Source organism: Mus pahari, chromosome 1 (genome assembly GCF_900095145.1).
Source record: "Mus pahari chromosome 1, PAHARI_EIJ_v1.1, whole genome shotgun sequence".
Lineage (NCBI taxonomy): Eukaryota > Metazoa > Chordata > Mammalia > Rodentia > Muridae > Mus > Mus pahari.
The window spans coordinates 125,956,432-125,975,904 of NC_034590.1; the positions used below are offsets into that span (position 1 = coordinate 125,956,432).

At 37.1% G+C, this 19,473-nt stretch overlaps 2 protein-coding genes across 2 annotated transcripts; one reads left to right on the forward strand and one right to left on the reverse strand.

The window, feature by feature from the left end:
- The first annotated feature begins 1,138 nt into the window (after nucleotides 1-1,138).
- LOC110334788 (olfactory receptor 9I1-like) lies at nucleotides 1,139-2,083 on the forward strand. The gene has a single exon (XM_021216738.1). The coding sequence runs from the start codon at nucleotides 1,139-1,141 to the stop codon at nucleotides 2,081-2,083; it is 945 nt and encodes a 314-aa protein (XP_021072397.1).
- A 9,044-nt stretch (nucleotides 2,084-11,127) lies between these two features.
- LOC110332482 (olfactory receptor 9I1-like) lies at nucleotides 11,128-12,199 on the reverse strand. Its single transcript, XM_021213736.1, has one exon. It carries the CDS (start codon nucleotides 12,106-12,108, stop codon nucleotides 11,161-11,163), a length of 948 nt encoding a protein of 315 aa, XP_021069395.1. The 5' UTR covers nucleotides 12,109-12,199; the 3' UTR covers nucleotides 11,128-11,160.
- Nucleotides 12,200-19,473: the final 7,274 nt, after the last annotated feature.

Consider the following 19,473-nt stretch of genomic DNA (forward strand, 5'->3'; position numbering starts at 1 on the left):
TCTCTCTCTCTCTCTCTCTCTCTCTCTCTCTCTCTCTCCATGTGTGTGTGTGTGTGTGTGTGTGTGTGTGTGTGTGTGCATGCATATACACAAATGTCATGGTTTCCTGTCATAAAACCATGGAAAAAGACTATATGAAGGAATAAAGGGAACAGGAAAATACATGGAAGGAGACAGGGGCCAATAGGGGGAGCATAAAAATAAGAACAAGACAAGACACCAAACACACACTCACACACACACACACACACACACACACTTGTGTGTGTGTGTGTTTGTGTATATGTGTATAGTATGGCATATATATATATATCATAAGGAAACCAATTACTTTTTATGCTAAGTAAATTGCAACCAAAAGCAATTGAGGCACAAAGAAGTTACATGACTTGATGACTTGGCCAAAGACTCTGAAGTAAAAAATAACTACAAGTTTGAACATACTTGTAATTATGATGTAACAAGCAGTGCAAAAAAATGAACTGTAATATATTAAAGAAGGCACATATTGATTTGGAGTGATAAAGACTGAGATAAAATGAACAATTTTAGTAATTAATACTAGATCATCTGTCTTGCTGAATAGTTAAATAATAACAAAAGCATGTGAATGTGCACTGCAAGGGATTAGTCAATATGAAGAGTCAGGTCTCCATTTCTGTACTCCAGAAAGGCATTGTGTGGGAAGGAGATTAAACTGATACCAGAGTTAGAAGGCTAAAACTAAGGTCAGTAGAGATACTATGAAAAGCAATAGAAAGCCAGTAAGAAATGTGACATATTATGTTGAACTTTTGATGGATGGAGGATCATATATGAACTAGATGCCTACATAATAGATATGAGAGTATTTAAATAGAGGAACACACATTTTGGTACCTTCTAAACCTGAGGAGTATGTGCCACTTTTCTTTACAGAAATTTCCAAATTTATATCAGAAATACCCAGAAATAGAAATTTGAAAAAGCAAAACTATTGTACAAAAATGAAGATTCAAGATTTCTGAAAATAATCTCTATAAATACTAATTGATTATAAATTTAATTTTCATCACAAAGAAAAAGACTATCCTTCAGTTGTGGTCTCTTTATAATTCACTCTTATACTCTGAAGAATCTTATCCTCTACATTTAATCCATGGCCAAGAGTAATGCCACCACAGTAAATGAATTCATCCTAATTGGCTTTAGTGACCACCCCAAGTGGGAGATTCCCCTCTTTCTGGTATTTCTTAGCTTTTATCTTGTCACCATCCTGGGAAACTTGGGCATGGTCATTCTTATCCATGTAGATGTCCAACTCCACATCCCAATGTACTTCTTTCTGAGCCATCTCTCTGTATTGGATGCCTGCTATACCTCAGTCATTACCCCTCAGATACTGGCAACACTGGTTACAGGCAAAACAGTCATCTCCAATGGGTGTTGTGCAGCCCAGTTCTTCTTCTTCACTATCTGTGCAGGTACAGAGTGTTTCCTGCTGTCCGCGATGGCCTATGATCGCTATGTTGCTATTAGCAATCCATTGCTCTACACTGTGGCCATGGGCCCTAGAAAATGTTGGAGTTTAGTAGTAGGAGCATATGTCTGTGGAGTATGTGGGGCCATCCTGCGTACCACATGCACCTTCTCTCTCTCCTTCTGTGAAAATCAGATTGATTTCTTCTTTTGTGACCTCCCACCTCTGCTGAAGCTGGCCTGTAGTGACACAACAAATGTTGAAATTATCATTTTCTTTGGGAATTTTTTATTTTTAGCCAATGCCTTAGTCATCCTCATTTCCTACCTGCTCATCATCAGAGCTGTTATGAGAATGAAGTCTTCAGGTAGAAGAGCAAAGACTTTCTCAACATGTGTCTCCCACCTCACTGCTGTGGCTCTTTTATTTGGGACACTTGGCTTTATGTACATACGAAGTGGTTCAAAAAAATCCCTGGAAGAAGATAAGGTTGTGTCTGTCTTCTACACTATGGTCATTCCCATGCTGAACCCACTAATCTACAGCCTAAGAAACAAGGATGTCAAGGCTGCATTCAAGAAGGTTACTGGTAAATGCCAGTTTTCTCACAGCACACAACACTGAGTGAGAGGCTTCTCATCTTAATAAAAATTGTCAGTGTATCCTAATAGACACCAGCACTATACCCATGCTGAACCCATGAACAGAGAGAAGGCAGACAAGTCATTCCAGGCAAGGAAATATATGAATGTGTTAAACTCTTTATCTAAAAATTCTGCAATGCTTTATTCTTGTTCCCATTCCTAACTTTCACTTCATCCTGTCAGTCAGTCAACCCCTGCTTCCTACTTACTCTTTAGAGAATCTAGGGTGGAGGGTTGCTTCACCTGACCCGAATCCTTAACACATTTTTCTGTTGGCTTTGCTTCTCTTAGCATTACTGTGTTTTCTATATCAAAGAATTTATCTGGGTATCTAATTGAACTAATTGGACTTTTTTTTCTTTTTAATATGTCACCCAAAACTCCAAGAAGTATTGTACAATATAAGCCTCTCCCTTCATCACTACAGTGTCTTCTTACTTGCTTAGTTTGGGACAACTTAAAAATGTTTTGCCAGTTAATTACTCACTAGCATTCTTCTTTCTTTTTAGTATGATATCATTAAGATGAAGTTAAGCAGTTACTTATGTGAAGGATTCCACGAAGGCCAAATATAGATTCTGAAGGACCCAAGTCTTGCTGCTGTTTCCTATCATACAGTCTAATTTATAAGAAGGTCTCACCAGATATTGTATTGGTACAGGGATTTTAATGAGCACAGAGACATATACGCAACTGAACCATACATTTCCTCAGAGATTCCCTGAAAATAATGGTAACACCTTCACTAAACTGTGAAATCTTTCAGAACAGTACATATACTTTTATTCTACATTAAAAGTTCAAAGCAGATTAGTGTTCAATCACTGCTTTTGTAGAAATTTGTGAATGGCGTGAATTTTTTTTTTTTTTTTTTTTTTTTTTTTTTTTTTTTTTTTTTTTTTTTTTTTTTTTTTTTTTTTTTTTTTTTTTTTTTTTTTTTTTTTTTTTTGCATTGCATAGTAACTCTGACAAGCAAAAAAAGATTTGGTTAAATAAAAAATATCTAACCAATGATTGTCCTAAGTGGAGACACATCCCATGGGTGAGAACCAATCACTGACACTATTAATGGTATTATGATATTCTTGCAGACAGGATTCTAGCATAACAGTCCTCTGAGAAAATCCACTCAAAAGCTGACCAATACAGACATAGAGACCCACACCCAAACATTAGATGGAGCTCTGGGAGTCCAGGATGAGCTGGGGGAAGGACTAGAGGACCCAAAGATGATAGTGACTCCACAGGAAGAACAAGTATCAACTAATCTGTATCATGGAGTGCCCCAGAAACTGAATCACCAACCAAAGAGTAAACATATCTTGGACATAGACTCCTTGCACATAAATAGCAAGTGTGCAGCTGGTTCCTTATGCGGGTCCCCTAACAACTGAGTAGGATCTCTCAATGAAGCCAGTGCCTGCCTCTGGATCCCAATCCCCTAACTGGGCTGCTTTGTCATGCCTCACTGAGAGGTCCTGCAGTTGCTTGATTTGTGTTTGGGGGAGGGGAAACCTGGGGATTCCCCCTTCTCAGAAAAGAAGGGTAGGGCGAAAGAGGGAGGAGTTGTGAGAGGGAGACTGGGAGGAGGGTGGCTGGTGTTGAAATGTAAAATAAATAAATAAATAAATAAATAAATAAATAAATAACTCTGAGACCCACCATTCAGTGATTAAAGTGGTCTCTGAGGAGAGACCCTCTATTGCCTATGAGGCTTCTTAACAAGGCACCTGGTCCTTGTCACAAAGTAGAAAAGACGACTATTCCCCCAGCTACATATCCCAAAGCCTATCTGTTCATCTCACACTCCACACACAAAGATCTACAGACACTTATTTAAAGGGCATAGCACCCTGAGATATATGGGTTATATGCCTTCATTTACCAATAAGTCCTGCTGTTACAATGAGAATCTTATTAATGGAGTCTCATATCTATATTCATTCATTTGAATTTATATATATATATATATATATATATATATATATATATATATATATATGTATTTCTATATATACATACATATATGTAGAAAGAGAGCAAAATTTTCAATTATTAGTGCTGTGAAATTCATTCATTAACTACTTTTATTGTTAGATTTTTATTTTTAAACTTTTATTCTTTAATCTTTTTTTTTACAATCCAGACTTTATTCCCCTCCAGTTCCAAACTCCAACTAGTCCACATTGTCCCCCCCACCCATCTCCAAGAGGGTGTCACCAACCCACCCCCGCACTACCAGACATCCCAACTCCCTAGGGCCACATAAGAACATCCCTAACTGAATCCATACTCTGCAGTCCTCCGGGGGCCTCATATAAGCTAGTGTATGCTTCCTGGTTGGTGGCTCAGTATCTGAGAGATCCTGGGAGTCTAGTTTAGTTGAAACTTATAGTCTTCCTATGGAGTCACCCTCCTCCTTGGCTTCTTCCAGCTTTCCCTAATTCAACCACAGGGAGCACCAGCTTCTGTCCATTGGTTGGGTTTAAATATCTGCATCTTACTCTTTCAACTGCTTGTTGGGCCTTTCAGAGGACAATCATGATACAGTCTTATTTTTTAAGCACACCATAGCATCAGTAATAGTGTCAGGCCTTGGGGCCTCCCCTTGAGCTGCATCCCAATTTGGGACTGTCACTGGACCTCCTTTTCCTCAGACTATTCTCCATTTTTGTTTCTGAAGTTCTTTCAGACAGGAACAATTCTGAGTTAGAGATTTTGACTGTGGGACAGGAACCCATTCTTCCACTTGATATCCTGTTCCTCCACTGGAGGTAGACACTACATTTCCTCCTAGCCACTGTAGAGCACTTTATCCAAGGTCCCTCCCTTTGAGTCCTGAGAGTCTCTCACCTCCCAGATCTCTGGTGCATTCTAGAGGGTTCCCCTACCTCCTACTTCCCAAGGTTGCCTGTTTTGCTTCTTTCAGCTGGCCCTGAGGATTTTAGTTCCTCCCCCCAACCCCCGTACCTGATCATGTTCGACCTTTTCCTTCCATATTGCCTTTCCCACCCAAGTCCCTCCCTTCCTCTCCCCCACACCTGTGATTGCTATCTCCTCCCTCCCAAGTGTGATTGAGGCATTATCACCTGGGCCCTTCAGCTTGTTAGCATTCTTTAGTTCTGCGGATTGTTTCGTGGGAATTCTGTACTTCTTTGGCTAATATCCACTTATTAGTGAGCACATACCAATTGTTTGAAAATTTCATACATAAATATAATCCTTTGAACAAATTCATCCTTTATTTCATCCCTGCCAATGTTCCCCTTATGTTCTTCATCCCCTCTGTCTCCCTGCTTTTACTTAATTTTGTCTGTGTGTGCAGGAGTGTAGGATTATCTACTTGAGATTGTTTAGCTTTCAGGGCCCATGGTCACACAAACACACTCACACACACACACACACACACACACACACAAAAAAAAAAAAAAAAAAAAAAAAAAAAAAAACCAACACTTTTTCTCCCTCCCCTGGCATCCACCAACTTCCAATATCTCCTCAGCTAGGAGTGCAATTTCATGCACTCTTCTTCAATCTATGCTGGGATACAGACTAATTTGGTACTGTACTGATCTTGTATACTTAATCACAATCACTGTGAGTGACACAGGTTAGAATTTTATCAGTGATGAGAGGAATACAGACTTTTGAAATTGTCAGTTTTTAAAAGTTTAGTTTGAAAACCTACTTTCTTCATCTCTCAATCTTAAAATTTAAGCTAACAGACTCTTGTTCCTGGGCAGATTGCTCAGTAGATATGAGAATTTTGTGTTATTATAGGGACTAACGTTCAATTTCCAGCATCCATATGGCAGCTCACAACCACCTACAACTCCAGTTCCAGGGAGTCCAGTACTGTCTTCTGGCCTCTGTGGGAACTGCATGAACATGTTACCTAGATAGGTATGCAGGCAAAACACACATTTACATACAAATAATGCAACATCTAAAATAACTAAAACTTCATTTTACTTCGTCTTATTATTCTAGAAGTGTTTGTACATGAACCAAATACTAAGAAAATCATTCATTTAATTGTGTTTTTATATATTTTAATAAGCATACACATTTATTATAAAATATATCTCAACCATAAGTAGATTTGGTTTATACTTACCCAAGTAGAAACTGTAGAAAAAGTGAGTTAACTAATTCCCACTCCCACCAAGAGAGAACATCTTAATCTAATACTTTCTACATTTGTCTTCTATTTAAAATTTCCCTGAAATGAATGATTTCTTAAAGTGCTTTATCATCACATAGCATACATAGAACAGGAGATTAGTTAAAGAAAATAACCACTTTGAAAACTGGTATCATGGTTTGGGTTATATTGCTGTGATGACACCCAATGACCACAGAAACTCTTATAAAGGAAAAAAATAAAATAATCGGAGCTATAGTTTCAAAAGTTTATTCTGTTATCATCATAATGGGAAGTCTAGCAGCATGTAAGTAGACATAATGCTGGGGACAAAGATGAGAGTTCTACATCTTGATCTGAAGGCAGGTGAAATACTTTCTGCCAACTGAGAGGTGCTTGAGCATAGGAGCTCTCCAATCCATCTCCACTGTGAAACATTTCTTCCATGGCCACTCTGACTCCTACAAGGCCACACCTCTCAATAGTGCCACTCCATATAAGCCAAACATTCAAACACATGAGTATATGGGGACTGTACATAATGTAACCATCACATTCCACTCCCTAACTCCAAAGGCTTGTACCCATAACATAGTACAAAAATCATTTAGTCCAGCATCAAAAGTCCTCAAATCTATCATAGTTTAAGCAGTTTAAACAATGTTTTAAAATCCAAAGTTCAAATTCGCTTCTGAGATTTTTGCAATCTCTTAACTATAATTCCCTATAAAATAAAAATAAAAAAGAGATCCCATAATTCTAAAAAATAAGGAGATAGGATATATAATGTCTTTCCCAAAAGTGGAGGGGGGTGCATAATGAGGAAACACTGGACCAAAGGAAAACTAAAAAACAGGTAGACAAACTACAAATTCTGCCTCATCATTTCTGATGCCAAAACACTATAAATATCTGTCTACTTCAGCACTGTTGACTGCAATACATTTCTTTCTTTTGGGCTCCTTTCACATCCTGTTAGCAGCAATCCTGGTTGAAAGAAATTTCAAGGTTCTGGCAATTCTAACATCCTGGGGTCTCAAAGGCAATCAAGACTTTACCTTTATAACTTTACACATTGGCCTCTCTGGGCCTCCATGCAGGTACACCCCTGCCACATACCTGGATCAACAGCTTTCCTTAGTCATAGAGGGACTTTCATCTATCCTTGACTCTAAAGTCAAAATCACATTTCTGAATCTGCCAAGTTCTGCTGCTTGCTGGCCCTAGAACATGGCCCTCTTGTTTAACGGCATCTTAACCAGTTTTCTGTTTTTCATGGGTTTTTTTCTGCCTAGGCTTCACTTTCCTGGAATTTCCTCTGTAAGTCATACTGGCCTTGAAGTCATATATCTGCTTGCCTTTGCCTCTAGAGTGCTGAGTGGAATTAAAGGTATATACCACCACACCAGCTATGAGTTATCATTATCATTATCATTAATCCTTTCTTACAAGCTGAAAGCTTAGCTGCTGGGTGGGATCTAGTCCAAAGGTCACCACTCCCTTTATTTCTTTTAATATCTTTATTCTGCTTATCTCCTTGAACTTGGGATTTAACTTGACTCTACTCCCTGGTGCCACCTTTCTCCTTGAACCATACATTTGTTTTTTTCCTTGCTGAGCTTGCTTCTTTTCATCAAAACACTCCTCATATGAGGAAACATTAGTAGCCATAGGACAAAGTCTATACAGGGCTGTTTTAAGTTTTCCTTTATCAAGGCAATTAATACAAGACTCTTCACTTTAACATCAGGAAAACTTTTCAGACAAAAGCAAAAAGTAGCCAATTCCTCACCAAAATATTACAAGAAGAGTCTCTAAGCCAGATACTAATATTCTCTGAAACCTCTTGAGTCAGACCACCCCAGTTCAAATCACCCTCATCATCACTATCTTCTATGTTCCTACTAGAGTGGTTCATTAAGCCCCACTTTGCTTTTCTATTCCAAAGTTCGAGAATTCACATTCCTCCAAACAAGAGTACAGTCAGGATCCTCACAGTAATACCCTATTCCTGGTATCAGCTTCAGTCTTGGTATCATTGCTGTAAAGAGACACGATGACCACAGTAGCTCTTATACCAGAGAACATTTAACAGGGCTAGCTTACAGTTTCAGAAGTTTAATCAATTATTGTTATAAAGGAAAACATGACAGCATGCAAGCAGATATGGTGCTAGAAAAGATGAGGTTCTACATCTTGATCTAAAGGTAACAGAAATAGACTGTGTGCCACACTGGTCATAGCTTGAGCATTAAAGAGCTCAAAGTTCACCCCCACAGTGACACATTTCTTCCAACAAGACCACCTCCTGCAACAAAGGCACATCTCCTAATAGTGCCCCTCCCTATGGACCAAACACTCAAATGCATGAGTCTATGGAGCCATATTTATTCAAACCATCACAACTGTAATAGTCTATGTACCTGAAAAATATCTGACATTATTCAAGGTCATACACACCAATACAAAGGCAGATATCAAATATATTTTGTCAACTTTACTATTTTGCTAAGAAACAGTACTAATTCCACATCATAGTTATTTGCCTCCTAGTTTCCCCATTACTAAAACTAACATGAGAAGCATTATATGGTGTCTCATAGAAACATATCACCTTGCAGGAGAATATGTCAGTTGAGTCTATACTCCTTTATCTCCATCACCACTAGCCTCCTTTCCAAGCCAACAAAGAAAGGGAGCTTTCAAAAATTCATAATTAGCATTTCCAATCTTGCCCTTGTAATAAAATTCACAATTCCAAGCAAACTTGAATGGCTCTGTAATTAGCTACTCCTGAATTAACCACATGCATTTTGCACTAAGATTCCCTCACTCTGATTTTACTTCACAGAATTTTGCATTCACCATTATCCCAGTCTGATATTGTCTTACCAAATAAGGAAGACAGTATAAATAAGTCATTAGATCTCTGCCTACCTGTTAGTTCTCTGGTGATGCTTTTTAAGTCATGCCTCTATATTAAGACCTTAAAACACTACTTAACAAAATCCTGTGACTTTTTTTGTTTTTCCTTTCCACTTTCCAAACCTGTAAAAGTTAATTTCCTGTGTAGTAGACTAATATCAGACTATTCCCCAGGTTTCAAATTCCATTCAGGATAAAATATATTTTATTTATTACGATGTTCAAATCAAACATCATATCTAATACACAGTAGCCTCTAAATATTTCCTGAATTGATGAATAAGGTTACAAAGTCTCCACAGAGATATCTCCAGGTAATATTTCTAGCAGATAACAGAGGTCATTAAAAGGTGATAGATTCATTCTACTCTGTCTTCTGACAATAAAGTATATGTCTAGAGAAGATGAGAGAAGATAGTGGTGTCCACCACTATAGAGTAGAAAGTAACATGGATTAATTGAAGCATCTATTCATAAATAATTTTGAGAGACAGATAAAACTTCTGACTTTTGGTAATCAAGAAACAATACAATGCTATATCTACTATTCAGGCCATCCATACATTAACATTGAACTCTTTCCAGTATTAATCTAAATCATTACTTCTTCCTTCTTTTATGTTATATCTTGACTATATCCTGTCTTGGAAATTAAGAAAACTTACTGTAGTTGAGCATTCCTCAATCATAACTCATTTCTATCCAGGCTTCATTTTGCTTTTAAGCTACTTATATTCCATCACAAAAAATACCTAACTTGGTTATGAGTGAATGTTCACTTTTTGTCCTATATTAATATCTGTTTTACCATCCATAACCAAAAGTTTATCTTAATCACCTAAGAAACATTGTTTGACATTGTTCTAGGTACAAAAAATGAGTTTTATATGAAACAGCAAAGTAGCTGAAATAAGAATCAACAATATACAGAAAATAAGTAAATAAATAAATATTACATTTTAGACCATATCCATTTATAAAAGTCATTGACATTGAGCACATCTTTTTTGATATGGGAAAAGGATCTAAACTTTTAATCCTTGAAGCCAGAAATTTTTCTTTTTCATTTCCAACAGTGGGAGATGGAACTGGAAGAGTCCATTTCTAGTAGATTGAAATGGCCACAAGTGAAGGGAATGGTTTACCAACCCATAGTCAAAAATTTATGACTCAGAATTTTTCCGTCCTAAAAGGACTACAGTGACAAAAATTGAGATGAGACTGAATGAAAGGTGGTCCCATAACTGGACCAATTTGGGATCCATCTCATGGCAGCAGGAGGAGCATGAAAGCCTGACACTATTACTGATACTATGATATACTTACATACAGGAGCCTAGCATGGCTGTCCTCTAAGAAGCCCTACAAGCAGCTGATTAAGACAGGTACAGATATATCCAACCATTGGACTGAAGTTGGGAACCCCTATGATTGAATTAGGGGAAGGATTGAAGAAGTCAAAGGGAATGCCTGGTAGGAGAGAAAGAAAGCACCATTTTATAGGCAAGGGAGAAGAAGAATAGAATGAGGAACTGTGGGAAGGGAGGAATCAGCAGTGGGAAGGGGCAAAGGCTGAAATATAAGTAAATAAAACCAGTTTTAAAAAATCAGAAAAAAAAATTTATTTTTAGTTATGTAATCATGTAGGTTGTATGTGAGAGAGAGTATAGAGGGAGAGAGACAGTGCATATGGAAGTAAGAATATTCCCATGAATCTGGAGCTATAGTAACAGTATAGTATGGTTTCTGGGAACTGAATTGAGTCCTCTTCACAAGCAGGATACAATCTCAACCAATAAATGAAAAATGCATTTGTGTAAGGAAATGATACAAAATGTTTATTGTTCAAAATTATCGATCTAATTAAGTTTTAGAAGCCAAACTTGCATTTTCTGCTTCAATATATCAGTGCATTCTGAGAGCAAAGTCATATATATTAAGAAGATAAAGCAAAGGCCCAACAGATAGGAACTTCGGAATGATAAAGTTTAAGGCTTACTTTCTTGAGAAACCTTAATTCTTTTGAAAGCTTTCCTCAGAGCCTCCTTCACTTCCTTGTTCCTCAGGCTATAGATCATGGGGTTCAACATAGGGATCACCACAGTATAGAATACAGACACAATCTTGTCTTCCCAGAGGGATTTGCCCATGTTACCTTTCAAGTACATAAATATGATTGTTCCAAAAAAAAGAGCCACTGCAATCATGTGAGATGCACAAGTAGAGAAGGTCTTGGCTTTGGCTCCTGCTGTACGAATCTTAAGAATAGCCCAGATAATGAATAGATAAGATACAAGAATCACTGAAACACTAGTTGTGATGACCAAAAAAGCAAAAAGGAAGATTACTTGTTCCCGTAACTTGGTCTCACTACAGGCAAGCTTCAGCAGGGGTGGGAGGTCACAAAATAAGAAATCAACTTGGTTAGATTTACAAAAGGAAATGGAAAAAGTACACGCAGTTCGTACCACAGTGTTTACCATTGCACCAGAGTATGCTGCAGCAACCAGCCCCAGACGAGTCTGAGGTGTCATGGCCATGGCATAAAGGAGGGGGTTACATACAGCCACATAGCGGTCATAAGCCATCACAGCCAAAAGGAAACACTCTGTACTAGCATACAAGGTGAAAAAGAAGAACTGTGTAGCACAGCACTCATAAGTAATGACCATCTTATTATTCCCCAAGATCTCTAGCATCTGTGGCACAATAACAGATGAATAGCAAACATCCAGGAAGGACAGATGGCTGAGGAAGAAGTACATGGGTGTTTGGAGCCGAGGGTCACTCTGAATTAGCATGATCATGCCCAGGTTTCCAACAATGGTGATGAGATAAAAGGCCAAAAATGTGAAGAAGAGACCCAACTGTAGCTCTGCCTGAAGCTGGAATCCCATGAGAATAAATTCTGTCANTCTGGTGCCATTGTCTGCCATAAAGCCAAGGTCACCTGAGAAAATAAAATAAGAGTAATAATAAGATATTTTTGGAGATTAGCATGACTACAAACTGCTTGATTCTCAGTAATGAGCCTCATTTGCAAAACACTTTTCAACTTTCACAAGCTTGGTTTTGCTTNAACTAAAAATCCTGTATAGCACAAAAATGTTGTGTTAAAACCACTTTTGACTAAAGAATGACAAAGAGATAAAGTGACTGAGCCACCCCACAAGGTCTCTTAATGAGGAAACAGGCAAATTCTGATCTACAGTTAAGTTTCTCAGGAACTTCCAAACCTTTGCTTGTCCACTACTATGGTTGTATGTTGAATTCATGTGCAGCCATTAAAAGGTTTAACAGAAACAATTTATACAATAGTATATATAAAATGTTTTCACACTTTGAACAATCTTTCTGAACCTTGTGTTTCTCCTTGTTAACTAAGATTACAATACCACAGTCAAAATACTAAGAATTATCAAATAATATGAGGTGCCAACTTATACATCTCTCATCACTAAATGTAGCCACCCATGCTGATAATACGTTACATTTTAAGTTGTTGAACAGAAAGACCAAGTGAAAAGCCCCAGACAACTCAGATTATTGCCAAGGAAATTGATTAATTTTCTCAAATTTACATCAGGATCCCACTGCTGAAGATAACACCTACATAAACCATTGAACACAGAGAAGTATGATGCCAATCTAGAAGATTAACTCCAACTGACCAGTGTTCATGATACAGAAAAGAACTCTGCATGCTATCACAGGAGAAGGTAAACACCAACTCAGCTACCACCCTTTGGTCTACAATAGTGGTTTGCCTATAATATACATTGGTGCAATAGAGGAACAAAAACTCTGGGAGTTATCAACCACTACATGATTAGATTTAAGACACATTCCATGAAAAGGAATCAATACCTGACACTGCTCAGGTGGCCAAAAACCTAAGATCAGAGAGTCTATGTATGTTAGGGAAATCAAATACTACTCTTCTGCTAAAGGGATGTAGTAATAAAATGACCCCTGACAACATTCTATTATATACCACAACACATATATCAGTGTCGTGCTCAGCCCACATCTCAGAAACTTCCTTCTGCAGTAGATAGGAACAAATACAGAGACTGATCCACATATAAGAATTAGGAGATCTTGTAATATTCAATCCTACATGGGAGGTCTCCATCAAATCCCTCCCCTCAGTGATCTGGGGCCTCTAGAGACCAGGTGGCAGAAAGATGAGCTACAGCATATGGCGGACAGAAAAGAAACAAGGCCTTTGAGACACAAGAGAACTGATGCACTTGTGAATTCAAAGGGATAATGGCACCATGTACAGGTCTAAGTCAGATGGTCCCAGCACCAAGATGGGTAGTAGTGACAACTGCCTATCTCTAACCCAGAACCTATATCCAATAGAGAATGCCTTACAAAGAAACATAGTTCCCTCAAAAAGTGTCCCACTGGGTTTATGAAACAGACCTACAGGCCAAACCATTATCAGTCATGGAGATGCATAAATCAAGTTAGTCCAAAACAAGTGTACAAAACTCATTAAGAGACAGAGATGGCATCAGAATTTATAATTCTAACAAACATGGGTTCTCTCTGGACAGTAGGCCATGTCTGGCTCTGTGCCTTTCTATCTTTGTCATTTGCCACACAGAAACACTGGAATGTGGACAAGTAAAACATCATTTACTTGACCTCTCATCATGATTGAAATAAAATATAAATTTTATCTCATATATGTTTAGATAAAAAAATAAAGTAAAACTTTGATGATTAGCAAAAGATGACTTAATGATGGAATAATGGTTAGTGTCTGGATGTTCATTCCCAAATCTGGAATTCTTGTTAATATGAATGTTTTATTTCTTTTTTTGTATTCTTATGGCATAATCTTATTTTTATCTTCTCCTGAATCAGTAACTTGATATGTGCTCAGGAGTTTGTGGAGGTGCAGAGTGGTGGCTGAAGAGATATTAGCATGCACTACTCTTACAGAAGATCCCAGTTCAGTGCCCAGCCCACTTGACAAGCAGATCAAAGCTTCATGAAATTTCACCTATAAGGAGGAGAGCTATACAAATATACACACAGATACATATTTTTAAATTAAATATTTACATTTTAAAAAGTCTGTGTAATCACGGATAAAATAATTTATATTCTTGAAGCTATATTGTCCAGCAAACTCTCTTCCTGACTTCACAAGGTCCACAGGAACATCCAGCTCTAGATCCTTCCCCATCCACCATTGACCTGTCCATACAAAAAAATTACCATAAATCCAACCTTATAATGATGATAGATGACTCTAAAGTGGAAATTAATAAGTCTCTTAAATAAATACAGAAAATTACAATTAAATTTTTGTTCTTGAAGAACAAAATTCTTCAAGATCGAAAAACAAAAATAGAAGCAATAAAGAAAAAGACAACCTGTGGGAATCCAGGAGATGGATAACCTAGTGAAGAAAACAAGAGATATGTAAGCATCAACAGAATATGAGAGGTGGAAGCAAGACTCTCAGGCATAAAACATACAATAGAAGAAATTGATACTTCAGTCAAAGCAACTGAACAACTCTCTACACAATAATTATTGGGTCAGGGAAGAAATCAAGAAAGAAACTGAAGACCTTCTAGAATTGAATATAAATGAAGACATAACATATTCAAACTAATGAGGCAAATTGAAAGCAGTGTTAAGAATAAAGTTCATAGTACTAAGGGCCTTTGTAAAGAAATGGCAAAGATCTCATACTAGCAACTTAACAGCACTGGTGGAAGCTGAAATAAATAAATAAATAAATAAATAAATAAATAAATAAATAAATAAATAAATAAACAGATGATATGATATTATACAGAAATGATCCCTAAAATTCTACCAGAGAACTCCTACACCTTAAAAAAAAAACCTTCATCAATGTAGCTAGATATAAAACTATCGAAACAAAATTAGTAGCTTTCCTTTATATAAAATATTATCAGGCTAAGAAAGAAATTAGGAAAACAACACCCTTCATAGACGCCATAAATAATATAAACTATCTTTGTCTAACTCTAACCAAGCACATGAAAGGCCTTTAGGATAAGAATGTCAAGACTCTAAACAAAGAAACTGAACAAGATATCAGAAGATGGAAATATCTCTAATGCTCCTGGATTTTATTATTTAATAGGATTAAAATAGTAAAAATTGCCTTCTTACCAAAAGCAATCTAAAAATTCAGTGCAATTCCCATAAAAAATTCAACACAATTCTTTACAGACCTTGAAAGAGAAATTATCAATTTCCTATGGAAAAAAAAAAACCCAGGACAGATAAAAATAATTCTGTAAAATAAAATAAATCCTTTAGTTATCAAGCTATACTGCAAAGCAATACTTATACAAAAAACTTGCATGATGTTAGCATTACAACAGAAAAGTTGATCAATGAAATAAAATTGAAGACCCAGAAATAAACACACATACATATGGACACTTGATCTTTGACAAAGAACCCAAAACCAAATAGTGGGGAAATGACAGCATCTTCAACAAATGGTGCTGGTCTAACTGGGTATCTGTATGTAGAAGAATGCAAATAGATCCATGTCTATCACTCTGCACAAAATTCAAGATATAGTAGACTAAAGATTGCAACATAAAACTAAGCACACTAAGTCTAATGTAAGGGAAATTGGGGAACTGCCTTCAACACATCAGTACAGGAAACAAATTCCTAAACAGAACACCAATATCTCAGTCTGTAAGATCAACAATTAATAAATGAGATCTCATGAAACTGAAAAGATTTGCAAGGTGAAGTATATCATCAATAGAACAAAACGGTAGACTACAAAATGAGGAAAAAGTATTGACCGCTTTTACAATTGAAAGAACTAGTATCTACAATATGTAAAGATCTGAATAAACTGGATCTCAAAAAACCAAACAACCCAAGTGATAAAAAGGTCTACAGAGTTAAAGAATTCTAAGATTTAAAGAAATGTTCAATGTACTTAAACATTATAGGAATCAATCAAAATAACTCTGTGCTCCCATCTTATACACATCAGAATGGCTAAGATCAAAAGCTCAAGTGACAGCACATGTTGATTAGGATGTGGAGCAAGGATAACACTCCTTCATTGCTGGTGAGAATGCACACTTCTACAACCATTGTTGAAATCAATGTTGCAGTTTCTCAGACAATTTTCAATAGTTCTACCACAGGGCCCAACTATACCACTCCTGACCATATACACAAAAGATACTTCACTCTACCACAAGGACACTTGCTCAACTGTGTTCATAGCAGCTTTAGTCATAATAGCCAGAAACTGGAAACAACCTCGATGTCCCTCAACTGAAGAATGGATAAAGAAAATGTGGTATATATACACATTGGAACCCTATTCAGCTACTAAAAATAAAGACATCATGAAAGCTGCAAGCAAATGAATGAAACTAGAAAATATCCTGAGTGAGGTAACTCAGACCCAGAAAAATATATATGGTATGTATTCACTTATAATGGCACATTAAACATAAAGTACAGGATAAGCATGCTACAATCCAGAGACCTAAAGAAACTGAGTAAAATGGATGGCCCAAGGAAGGATGTATAAATGAGGGATATACAATGAAGTCATCAGAAGTAGAATGAGAGAGGAAACTCTGTGTCTGTGGGAGAGGGGATGAGGAGGAGAATGAGAATGTGGATCAGTTATGGGGAGGGGAAACAGGAAAGAGCTGGGAGTTAGAATTGATATGATGGCGGGGAGCACCTCTGGGACTAGCTGGAGACCTGATAAAGGAAAGGCTCTGAGGAGTCATTGGAGATGACTCTAGCTGATATTCCTACTAGCAAGAGATGTGGAGACTGAAGTGGCCACCTCTATCAGCATTGGAGGACTCCCAGAGGAGGGAGGGGAACATTAAACCATTCACAAAGCTTAAACCTAAACTTTGTCCTGCCTACAATATGCACAGTGATAAACCTGGATAGAGATCCAAGCCCTGGCAGTATTAATGATGTTCTGCCATTCTTCCAGACAGGGATCTAGCGTAAGTTTGTCCTGAGAGTTTTCACACAGAAATGGATTAAAACAGATGCAGAAACCCACAGCCAAACATTAGGCAGAGCTGTAGAAGTCTTGTAGAAGAGTGGGGATAGAAGTAAGTGAAATGAAAGAGTCAAGGACACACACACACACACAAAAAAAAAAAAAACGGAAGTGGATGGGCTGGTGAGCGGGGAAGTGGGAGGTGATAGGGGTTTTCGGAGGGGAAACTAGGAAAGGGGATAACATATGAAATGTAAATAAAGAAAATAATAATAATAATAATAATAATAATAATAATAATAATTAAGACTTCAGAGTCAACTAACCTGGACTCCTAGGGACTTACAAAGTCTGAACTACCAACCAAAAAGCATGCAGGGCAGAATGAATGTATATCCACCATACATATTTTTAGGAGATGTACAGCTTAACCATGTTGGTCACATAACTATTGGAACAGAGGCGGTCTCTGTCTTTGTAGCCTGCCATTGGATCCCCTTCCCCTAACTGGGCTGCCTGGTTTGACCTCAGTGGGAGAAGACTCTTTTAGTGCTGATGGGGCAGATGTCCCAGGGTGAGGTGATACACAAGGAAGGCTTTCCCTTCTATGAGGATATGGGGAGGAGGTAATGATGGGAGGAATTGGTAAGGGCAAGACTAAGAGAAGAGGAGAGAAATGGGCTGTGATAACGATGTAGAATGGATAAATAAATAAATAAATGAAAAAAATAAAGTTTGTGCCACTACCTCCCAATCAGTATATACTTTTACAAAGATAGTAATCATTTTAATAACTAAGGCTTTATGTTTAAATGTTAAATGTATATTTTTGACAGAATAAAAAACTGAAAGGTTTTTATAAGATATAAAAGTATGACCAAGTTGTTTAAGGTATATATGAAGGCTTAAAGAATATATATACATGCTCTAAGAATAACAGTTAAAATAATTTGTATTCATTAATATATTTTGTGAAGGTCTGCTCATTATGCATCAGACTTCTTTAATTTCTTTGAAGAAAACCAGGAGGATCCATGTATTCATGGAGCTGTCAGTTTAAAAAACAAAAAACGAAAACACATACACAATATATATGTTACAAAGTAAATAAATATCTTTACCTTGACATAAAATCCTAAGTTCTGTCGTGTTGGGAATTAAGAGTCAATATGAAGTAGGATTTTTTTATATCATTGAAAAGGGGAGATGGGCTGGAATTTAATGGAAGTTGCATTTGCTTCAGAATAAAGATAACTTTGAAACGACCANCCTAATTTGTATTCTGTTTCTACACTTTTCACTGAGAGGGAGAAAGTGTCTCACTGTGCAGCCCTTCTCAAACTTACTATGTCACCAAGCTGACCTTGGACTTCTGATTCTCTAGTCTCTGTTCCCAAGGCTGACATATGGGAATGTGTGTGTGTGTCATCACACCTGTCTGCTCAGTCTTTTTGTCTATAAAACCATCTCTGCTAGTCAGCACATTGACCAGAAGAAGGTACCATCAAATCCTACAGTCAAAAATAAAGGCCAGCTCTATATTCAAATTCACTATTGTTTTATCCATTAACAATAATCACTGATGATTGAATATTCATTGTGGTAAGTAGTGATGCAGATATTTTCTATAAATTGCCTCATTTACTTGTTAAAATACTAGATCACAGTACACTTTCTTATTGCCCTTATTTATAGACAGACAGGCAGTCTGTGGTGATGCAACAACTTTACTTAAGCCACCCACTAAGCAGGTATTGAAGACACACCCTTTCAGCCTGCAGGATTACACTTCCATTCACTGTTCCATTGTTCACAAGCAAAGTACTGTTGATCATTACCATACAATACTTTGTATACACAATATTCTTCTAGTGATTGTGCATATATTAACTTCTAATACTTGAGGAGGGAGGTGATATTAATTAAACTCAAAAATGTTGGCATATGTCTTCAATTTTGAGCTGAAAACATTGCATAGGTTTGCTCTCCTGTAACATCATCTTTCTTTGAACATCTATACTCAAAAATGTCTAGACCTGCCCTCAGAGGAAACTCCTTTATTTCACAAAGTAAATACTTAGTGAAGAATCTTCTCCCACCTGAGACCATCTGCTCCAAACAACTGCAAAACAAATATCATATAAATGGCCATGCCCTGGTCCTTACTACTATCTACCTACAGATATTCTCCCTTTGCCAAAAACTCACTCCCACTCCCCATTTTTAATTTATTTTATCTTGCTGCATGCTATGCATTTTATAAGCCATTTGAATACTTTTGGAAAGATGT